At 57.5% G+C, this 10215-nt stretch overlaps 1 protein-coding gene across 1 annotated transcript; it reads left to right on the plus strand.

Annotated features, from left to right (window-relative positions):
- Nucleotides 1-7974: 7974 nt before the first annotated feature.
- On the plus strand, nucleotides 7975-9996 carry LOC148218566 (serine/threonine-protein kinase pim-1-like). The gene is made up of 6 exons (XM_088157826.1): nucleotides 7975-8001; nucleotides 8338-8472; nucleotides 8555-8605; nucleotides 8834-9203; nucleotides 9412-9588; nucleotides 9857-9996. Exons 1-6 carry the CDS (start codon nucleotides 7975-7977, stop codon nucleotides 9994-9996), a joined length of 900 nt encoding a protein of 299 aa, XP_088013952.1.
- Nucleotides 9997-10215: the final 219 nt, after the last annotated feature.

Genomic DNA, 10215 nt, shown 5'->3' on the forward strand with positions numbered 1-10215 from the left:
GCAGCCCTCTTGGTAACTTTAAATAAAATAAAATAAAGATTCTCCCAGTAAAGATTTCTCCAGAGATGTCCCTTTTTTCCCTTCCCTGGAGCTGCAGCAGCAATGTCTGTGTGCAGAGATGGGGCAGATCAGTGCTGGCACAGCAGCTGTGCCCAGCAGCAGCAGCAGCAGCACTTGGTGTTGCCAGTGCTGCTCCCGTGCCACTGCCCCGCTGCCCTCCTGGCCCTCGTGTTGCTGCAGGGCCTGAGTGCTCTCGGGGCCGGGCACAGCCCTGGGGGTGGCAGTGCCGGGGCTGCAGCAGGGACAGGCCATGGGCACTGCTGGGGCAGTGCTGACACCTCAGGGCAGGGCCTGGGGGCTCCAGGCTCCTTGGCCAGGCTCTCTCCACAACACTTGGCCAGGACAATGCTGAGCACAGAAAAGCCCCGGGAGCAGCCCCAGGCTGGCCGTGGGCAGGCTGGGGGCAAACAGCATGGCTGGTGCTCTGCAAGGTCCCTGCAAGGGGGACACCCTGGCAAGAAGCAGCAGAGCAGGGGCTGATCCATCCCCACTGCGCTGGACACCCCAGGGCAGCGTCCCAGAGCGTCCTCATGCACCTGCCAACAACATCCCCCCTCTGCAGCCCTGGCCTCTCCCCCAGCTCACACAGGAGCCGCATCCTTGCAGGCACACACACGGCAGCACTGGCTCAGGAGCCCCTGTTTGCATTGCACACAGCAGGCTCAGCACCCCCATGGTGCTGCTGTGGGGACATGGAGCTGAGTGAGCACAAATGCCATCAGCCCCTGGGGCCAGCAAGGACTGGGGGACGGCAGGGAAACCACTCAGCTTTGTCGTGGCCTCTGAAGTCAGCCAGAAAGTTTGTTCCCCTGAGCTGTGAGTTTCCTGTCCCACTGCAGATGTTGTTGTACAGAGCCAGGGCTGCCTGGCAGCCAGCCCCAAACTGCCCTGAGCATTTCCTTTCCTTCACCTTTGCTTTCTTTCTTCTTTCCTGCTCTAGATTTCTTCCTCTTGCCATCCCTGTACCATCCCCAGCAAACAGCCCATCCCTGTTTGCCCTTTCCTCTCTGGCCCCACTCCCCATTTCAGTTCCTGAGTTGGCACCATGGGAACATCCCTTGGGGAGCCGGATCATCCTCCAAGTGCTTCAGGAATTGTCTGCAGGGTCCTGCAGTGCCTTGTGCTGCACCCTTGCCAGAGGCACCACAGGCCAGGGGGGCACATCTGGGCTGCTGTGTCTGGATGTGGGGCTCCCTGTTGTGGGCAATGAGGAGGGGCTGGAGAGGCTCTGCAGGACTGACAGGATGGGCTTTGGGGCTGTGTGGAGAAGCTGAGGGACCTGGGCTGCTGGACCTTGTGAAGAGGAGGCCCAGGGCTCATCCTGCAACTGCTCCAGGGGTGGTTTCAGAGAATCACAGAATCAGCAAGGCTGGAAAAGTCCATGGAGATCATCAAGTCCATCCTGTGCCCTGACACCACCTTGTCGTCCTGAGCCTCCTCTTCTCCAGGATCAACAACCTCAGCTCCCTCAGCCACTCCTCACAGCACTTGTGTTCCTGACCCCTCACCAGCCTTCTTGCCCTTCTCTGGACACGCTCCAGCCCCTCCATGTCCTTCCTAAATTGGGGCCCAGAACTGGACACAGCACTCGAGGTGCTGCCCAACCAGTGCTGAGCAGGGGGGAAGAATCACTGTCCTGCTCCTGCTGGCCACACCATTCCTGATCCAGGCCAGGTGTCATTGGCCTTCTTGGCCACCTGGGCACACTGCTGGCTCATGTCCAGCCTGCTGTCCATCAGTGTCCCCAGGTCCCTTTCTGCCTGGCTGCTGTCTAGCCACTCTGACCCCAGCCTGGAGCACTGCAGGCGTTGTTGTGGCCCAAGTGCAGGACCTGGCACTTGGTCTTGTTAAACTTCACCTTGTTGGATTTGGGCCCTGCATCCAGCCTGTCCAGGTACCTCTGCAGAGCCCTCCAACCCTCCAGCAGATCCACACTCACACCCAGCTTGGTGCCATCTGCACATTTGCTGATGGTGCACTCAATGCCCTCATCCAGATCATCAGTGCAGATACTGAAATCCACGCTGGCTGGCTCTGATCCCTCAGCCATCCTGTAGGTGCCCTGTGATGGCACTCAAGGTGATCTGTTCCATCACCTCACCAGGCACCCAGGTCAGGCTGACAGGCCTGCAGTTCCCCACATCCTCCTTCCAGCCCTTCTTGGGGATGGGCTCACATTGGCACCTCCAGTCCTCTGGCACCTCCCTGCTGAGCCAGCACTGATGAGAAATGATGGAGAGCAGCTTGGGGAGCTCATCCAGCAGCTCCCTCATCCCCCTAGGATGGATCCCATCTGGTGCCAGAGACACCAGTGAGCATCTGAGTGGCTCAGCAGGTCCCCAGCTGCTTCCTCCTGGATTACAGGGGGTCTGTTCTGCTCCCTGTCCCCATCTCCCAGCTCAGGAGAACACTTGTCCTGAGGACATCCTGTCTAATATTTGGAATCTGTGGCAATGAATGGGTTAAGTGTCTCAGCCTTTTTCTCATCTTCAGTTTCTCTATTCCCCACAGCATCCAATTAAGAGCTGCGATTCTCCTTGTCCCATGGTTTGCTAATAACTTATTTATAGAAATCTTTTCTATTATTTTTCACAGAAGTGTCCAGGTTAAGTCCTAATTGAGTTTTCACTTCTCTCATTTTCTTTCTGCATGACCTAACAACATCCTTAAACACTTCCTGAGTTGCCTGCACCTCTGTCCAAAGGTGATGCACTCTCTTTTCTCCCTGAGTGCCTGGAAAAAGCTCCATACCCAGCCAGGCCAGTCATTTTCCTCTCTAACTCACTTCTGGCACACTGGGACAGGCTCCTCCTTCTCATTCATGATTTCTTTCTTGAAGTTTCTCCATCCTTCTTGGAATGGTTTGTTTTTAAGTTGTTAAAACTTTTCTTGTTTCCCTTTAAAAAGTCAGTTATGCCCAAATCTGTATCCTTAATAGGCTGAATTCTGTTCTCTGTAAGGGCAATGTAGAAATTGTGTTGATGCCCCTCTTTCTTTCACAGAATATTTAAAAACTCAATAATTTCATAGTCACTCTACCCCAAACAGCCTCTGACCACCACATCTCCCACCAACCCTTCTCTGTTTGTGAACAGCAGGAGACAGAGCTTCCCTGGGCAGTGGGAGTGTTACCAAACATTCAGTAAAATAAAAAACTCGCAAACACCAACATAGCATTAAAAAGCACCATTCTTTAGTTGACTGCATACACAGGGGACAGCTCCTCCCAAAGCCAAGTACAGGAAAGTTTCTGTTTATATTCTGTACTTTGCAAACATATTCATTGATTGTCCTGCACTAAACAAGTATATGATAATCATTTCCCCAAAATCATGAACATATTTTCCCTCCCCTTTACCCATGGGTTCTTCTGTCCTGGGGGTCTCTCTGGTTGTCTCTGGCGGTCATGGACCCCAATGTTCCAGTTCAGCCTGGCTGAGCTGGCAGGACACTGAGGCTGGGGAACTTCCAGTTCCCTTTCTTACACAACGGGCACTGTGCAGGTTCCAGAGGCCAGTGGTTTTGGAGAACAGGAATTGTGTTAGCTCAGCTGGGGTAGGCAATTTATCATCTGGTAACATGACGTCACAGAGTGGGCTATGACATCACAGAGTGAGGTATGTGAGGCCATTGAGCATCACAGGCTGTCCCTGTGACATCACAGAGCTGACTGTGACATCACAGGACAGAGGTCTGACATCACAGGGCAGGCTGTGACATCACAGGAGGGGCTGTGTGACATCCCAGCAGGGCTGTGTGAGGTCACTGGGTTGGTCACTCTGCCCCAGCCCCCCCTCACAGTTTCCCCAGACAAGTCCAATGCTGTTCATGCCCAGCAGGGTCCCCTGTCCCCCGGGATCCCCCTGCTCCACCTGGAGCCACAGCCTCCCCCAAGGATGTTCCACAAATCAACCCCAGAGCCTGACACGGGGACAAGGGACCAGGGCTGTGTGACCAGGACATCAAGGCCGTGGATTATATAGCTTAGTATTATACAAACCCCAGTGCTTTTGTGATTAATACGAATCTTTTATCAATTATCACAATATTTATGGAAAAGTATTTCAAAGAGATTCTAAGAAATACACATTCCCATTTTAACGGGTGTATTTTATTGCTGTTCTCTTTGGAGCAGAGGTGATTGCAGCATTCAGTGACTGATATTGATCCGGGCTCTCTCCTCAGAAGGTCTGGCCTGCTCAGAGAAGCTGTGCCTTGAGGTCTGACCCAGTGAGGACAATCTTGCTCCACACTCCTCAACGTCATCCTGTCTGTCCTAACTCACCTGGCACCTGCTTTGCATGGAGAGCTGGCTGCACTGAGGGAAAGAAGAGTTTTCCTTTTTGTTACTTTTGAAGCAGTCTAAAACTTTCCCCACTGCAAACAGACACACTCCTCAGGTGTGTGCCGGCTCAAGGCCCCACCAAGGAGCTTCAGCGCCGGGGATCTGTGCCTCAGTGTTCCGGGGGCGGTGCCTGGACTCGGTGCCATCTTTCCTGTCTGCCTCTAACTCCCATCATGCCCCGCAGCCCCATAGAGCCCCATTGGAGCCGGGACTACAACGTCCGTCATGCCCAGCGCTCCATAGAATCCCGGTATCAACCCCCTTTATGTCCCATATGTGTCCCCCAGACCCTCCAGGATCCCTAAGTGCCCCCTCAGCGCCCATTCAGGACCCCCGAGAAGCGTCCCTGGATGCTCCTAATCCCATAGATGCCCTAAAGAGACACTTCACGGAATTCATTTGCCATCCCTTGCGACCTCACAGCACCTCATAACACAGTTCCATGCCTAAAACTCGTGCCGTACGCCCTAAAGAGCTCGGTTAGAGCTCCCCAAGCTCCCCCCAAGTGCTCTCGAACTGTATACGTATCCCCCTGAGGACCTGAAGTCGCCGTTCAGGGGCAAAATTGTCCCTCAATACCTTTCCGGATGCCCAAACGCCCTTCCTGAGCCATTTCCGGGACTACAGATCCCATCATGCTCCGCGGTTCCCATCAGTGCTATTGAGCCGTGACTTCATCTCCCGTCATGCCCCGTGCCCCACCGAGAGATGTCGCAGCTGTGGAGGCTCTCCCCTTGGCTGGCGCTGGGGGAAGACGGAGGGAGGGAGGGAGGGGGAATCCTTCTTCAGCCGGCTGCAGCCAAGTTGTTTTTTGGCGGGGGCAGGGGCTGTGTTTGAGCTGGCTGGGAGGGAGGGAGCAGCATCGTCCTGATGAGCTGTGCCCGTGTCCCATAGGAACGCCGCAGTACAACCCGCCAGAGTGGATCCTCTTCGGCTGCTACCATGGCCAGCCAGCCACCATCTGTTGCCAACTGCAGCAGCCCCTTCAAGAACCCTGAGCTTCCAGCAAGGTCTGCGTGTGCCTTGCAAAAGGGAGTGTTTTGCAGGGCTAGAGCTGTCACCCGACTGCAAAAGCTGGGAGGAAATCGGAAGGGGCAGAATGCCATCTTGGCTCAAATGCTGCCCAAATTCTTCATCTTTTCTCTCTGCTCCAAGATAGGCAGGCAGGGCTGGACTACAGCAAGGTTCAAGTTCTTGGTGCTCCGTGGCATCAAAGGGATCAAATAAACTCTTTTATGCAGTGATTGCAATACAGCTACTGAAGGAAAAATTGAAATGTCGTGAGATGAGACATCCTTCTTTTCTCTTTTATCTCCCCAGGAGCCCCTCGGAAAGAGAAATGCCCCCATGGGCTTTATCTGACCCTTCCCAGCCAGCCCTTCCCTCATTCCCGGGTCTCATGTGGTCCACAGGCTGCATTGGCTTGTGAAACTCAGAGGAGCTCTGGTAGGAGAAAACACTGCCTGGCATGGGGCTGTTTGATCCCTGTCTCATCTTGATTCCCTTTGCCTTCCTCCCTCACCTGTCAAAGAGACCAGAGGATCTCCCACAGCTCCAGGGTACAGCACCATATCGGGAATGCGTTCCCTGGTCCTGTCCTTGGTGGCCTAGGGGAGGCTCCAGTGCCGTCCCCGTGTGCAGGACGGCTGCTGCAGCACCGCTGCGCCCGTGTGCCAGCAGCACCCAAGGAGCAGCTGTGCAAGTTCAGAGCCTGAAGCACAATCCCCAGCGCACACAAATGAGAACTGGGATTTCAGGGGCTGGCAGCAGAAGCTAAATTCATCTGCTCGCTGCCCTTTCTAGCCATGGCCACACTGATGCAGTCAAAAGAATTGCCCCTGCCCAGGAAGCTCTAGGGTAGAATACAGAAGGAAAAGCCACGTGTTTCTGAGATGCTAGCTGCCACTTCCTCAGTTGTTCCCTCCAATTACTAAGGAGTTTTGACAATTTTTACCATTTCAACATTTTCTGTGTGTCCCTGTGAGCGAGTAGGCACCATAAACCTTATCCCTCAAAGCCTTGAGGTACTGCCAAAGCAGAAGCTGTTCACTTCTGTTTTCCTGGTGACTTTATCATCTCGTCCAGACTCTGAAAGCAAAGCGATGCTGTAGACAAAAGATTAGCCTTGGAATCACAGGGCACTTTGTTTGCCCTGTGTGTTTTTATCCACTGTTGCACGGCCTTCGGGTGAGCAGGGTGAGGCCGAGGCCTGGGGCCCTCAAGATGGCGCCGGGGAGCCCCCGGGGCAGCGGGCAGGGCCGGCTCTGAGGGGCGGCACAGGCTGCATTTCCCCCGAGCGGGCCAACGGGCCAGCAGTGGGGAAAGGCCCCGGCAGGGAGAAGGGCAGGCAGAAAGGCCCCGGCTCTCTGCAGAGCGGGCGGCCAATCGCCAATTGCCGGCTCCTGCAGCCGCTGTCAGGGCCGTGTCTCCTGCAGCCGCTGTCGCTGCACCTGCAGGGCCGCGTCCGGCTCTGCTGGGCTCCCCAGCACGGCCCGCAAGGACAGGGACGCGCCGGAGCAGGTGCCCAGGAGGGACAGCGAGATGCTGCGAGGGCTGGAGCAGCTCTCCTGCAAGGAAAGCCTGAGACAGCTGGGCTTCTTCAGCCTGGAAAAGACACTGAGGCTTAGGCTTAGGTTTAGGCTTAGGCTTAGGCTTAGGCTTAGGCTTAGGCTTTACTGAACTGTGGCCTTCCAGTACCTGACAGCAACCTACAAGAAAGCCGGATAGAGACTTTGTATAAGGACAGGCAGAGAGAACACAAGGGAGAATGGATCCAAACTGAAAGAGAGAGAGTAGGTTTAGAATAGAAATTCAGAAAAAAAGACTTTCCTGGAGCACGTTGCCCAGAGAATCTGTGGATGCCCATCCCTGACAGTGTACGAGGCCAGGCTGGATGGAGCTCCAGATAAGCTGGTCTAGAGCAAGGGGTCCCCAGCCACAGCAGGGGGTTGCAGTGCTTTGATTTTTCAGGTCCCTTCCCAGCCAAACCATGCCATGACTCCATGATTCTGGGATACCTCCCCTCCTCATCCTCTGGCAGAAAAAGTAACCTGGGACCAAGTTCCACATTGCAGACAATGTCTTTTGGCAGCCTGCAACTATCTCAACAGAGAATGAACATAGATGACAATACTGACAAGATTTCTCTTTCCTACTTGAAATTTAAATGCTCTGCTCCTGTTCACACTGGCAAAACTGTCAGAAGAGGCAATTCCTGACCACGAAATGCTTCATCTCACCCAAAGAAGAAAGCCACAAGCCAACAATCTTCTTTATTCCTACATTTCTTTATTTGGTTATTTCTCTAATACGAATTAGCTTCGTTTTTCATTTCTTTGTTTGTTTCTTTCGTTCCGCGGGGCGCGCGGCCGCTCCTCCGTTGGGCTCGCGGAGGAAGAACGGCCGCGCGCTCCGGCGGCTCCGCAGCAGCGGCAGCAGCAGCAGCAACAGCGCTTCTCTCGATCGGTTTTCCGCTCGAATTTCGACTCGCTCTCCGTCCCCTTCTCCCTTTCACACTCCCTCTACTCCCGTTCCGTCCTGTCCGTGTTCCGCCTCTCCCAGCCCGGCTCATGCCGCGCTGCGCAAGGCGCTCGTGGGTGAGCGGGGCCCCTGCCCGCCTCTATCCGCACTGGCTGCGGCGCCTTTTGAAGAGCCTCTGCAGGAGCTCCTCACTCTGCTGGTGGTGGTGCTGGAGCATCATCGCCTTTTGGCTCCGCCTGCCGCGGGCCCTGGCCCGGCCCCGGCCCCGAACGAGGCCCCTCCCGCGGTTCCGCCCGGAGCCGCCCCGCAGCCGCCCGGCTCCCGCCCCGTCGCCGGCAGCTTCCCCGGTGCGAGCCCCGCCGCCCGTCAGCTCGGCCGCCGGCCCCGAGGCGCCGGAGCCCGGGGCGGCTGGGCCAGCAGCAGCGCCTGGGGCGAGTGGGTGCCCCGGGCAGAATGCCGAGAGCGCGGTGCCGTCCGCACGGGCGGAGAAGCCTCCCCTGGAGCAGCTCTACCGGGAGGGCCCGCTGCTGGGGAGGGGCGGCTGCGGCAGCGTTTACGCCGGGACCCGGCTCGCCGACGGCGCTCCGGTAAGAGACGGGGCCGGCTCGGAGCGGGGAGGGGGGGATCGGCGGGGGGCGAGCTCAACCCGCCGCTTGTCTTGGCTTGCAGGTGGCCATCAAGCGAGTGGGCCGGGATCGCATCTGGGAGTGGGCTGAGCTGGTGAGTGAGCGGGGCCAGCGGGAGCAGCCGGCGGGGCGTGCCGGGCGGGGCTGAGGCCAGGCCCGGCAGGGTGGGAGCCGGGACGCTGCGAGGGGAGCGAGCGTGGAGTGAGCGGGGGCCGCGCAGCGTCCCGGGCCGGGCAATGTGAGCTGCGGTGGCGCCGGGCAGGGGGTGCCGAAGGCGCGGCGCAGCATCGGCCCCGCTGACGGCATCGCGGTCCCCCCGCAGCACAAGGGCGCCCTGGTGCCGCTGGAGCTGGTGCTGCTGTGGATGGTGTCGTGCCCTGGCTTCCGCGGCGTCGTGCGGCTCCTGGACTGGTTTGAGCTGCCCGACGGCTTCGCGCTGGTCATGGAGCGTCCGGAGCGCTGTCGGGACCTGTGGCACTTGCTGGACGCGGGGGGGTTCCTGCCAGAGCCCGTGGCGCGGGGGCTGTTCCGCCAGGTGCTGCAGGCCGTGCGGCACTGCACCAGCCGCGGCGTCCTGCACCGCGACATCAAGGCCAAGAACATCCTCGTTGACCTGGCCACGGGTGAGGCGAAGCTCATTGACTTTGGCTGCGGAACCTTCCTCCAGGACACGTTCTACACCCACATGGCAGGTGAGCCCAAAGCCAGGGCCCAGCTGGGCAGCAGAGGTTCTCCCCTTGGCTGGCATAGGGGAAGACGGAGGGAGGGAGGGAGGGGGAATCCTTCTTCAGCCGGCTGCAGCCAAGTTGTTTTTTGGCGGGGGCAGGGTCTGGCTGTGTTTGAGCTGGCTGGGAGGGAGGGAGCAGCATTGGCCTGATGAGCTGTGCCCGTGTCCCATAGGAACGCCGCAGTACAACCCGCCAGAGTGGATCCTCTTCGGCTGCTACCATGGCCAGCCAGCCACCATCTGGTCCCTGGGCATCCTGCTCTATGACCTGGTCTGCGGGCACCTTCCTTTCAAAACCCCTGAGGACATCATCCGGGCCCAGTTCTTCTTGCCCCCCCAGGTGTCTCAAGGTGGGGATATGTTTTAAAGGCACGGGAGCAAGAATGGGCTTGAGAGATGGCAGCTGGCACATAAGCGTCCTGCTCTTGCAGCTAGGGAGGAGGTTGATCTCCTGGGCTTAGCTGGAGGAGGTGGCATGTGTGCTGCTCTGCTCCAAAAGGGAGGATGGATGGGAAGCTTTGGGTGCAGCCCCCAGCACTCCTAGTGTGGGGTGGGCACTGTGGAATCTGGGAGAGCATGGACAGGAGGTGACCAGGGGTTTTTGGTTTCTCTCTGCAGAGTGCCAGCACCTGATCAGGTGGTGTTTATCCATGGACCCTGCAGACAGGCCATGCCTAGAAGACCTTTTTGAGCATTCCTGGCTGCAGAACCCCCAGGTGGCCCAGGAGACAGCAGAGATCCATCCCTCTGCACAGTAGGATCCAGGAGCCCAGCAAGTTCCAGCTGCTGGTGTCTCATGGCGCTCAAAGCAAACCCCAGAGCGTTTCCCTGTGGCCGTGGCACGGAGCAGAGAGCGCGGCCGAGGAGACGCTTCCGTGGGTCCCCGGCGAGTTGTGGAGGGAGCAGCTCAGGGCTCCCCGTCCTATTGGAGAAGTGGTGGCACAGTGCAGTGAAGTTGGCACAGACTGGACAAGGGG

The sequence above is a fragment of the Sturnus vulgaris genome, unplaced genomic scaffold (genome assembly GCF_052056855.1).
Source record: "Sturnus vulgaris isolate bStuVul1 unplaced genomic scaffold, bStuVul1.hap1 Scaffold_180, whole genome shotgun sequence".
Classification (NCBI taxonomy): Eukaryota; Metazoa; Chordata; class Aves; order Passeriformes; family Sturnidae; genus Sturnus; species Sturnus vulgaris.

Bases quoted from the DNA above. Each gene is read 5' to 3' on its own strand.
- LOC148218566 (XM_088157826.1), top strand. From the start codon at position 7,975: ATGCCGCGCTGCGCAAGGCGCTCGTGG. The intron at 9,204-9,411 runs GTGAGCCCAAAG...CGTGTCCCATAG, and splicing joins GTTCTACACCCACATGGCAG to GAACGCCGCAGTACAACCCG. The intron at 9,589-9,856 runs GTGGGGATATGT...TTCTCTCTGCAG, and splicing joins GCCCCCCCAGGTGTCTCAAG to AGTGCCAGCACCTGATCAGG.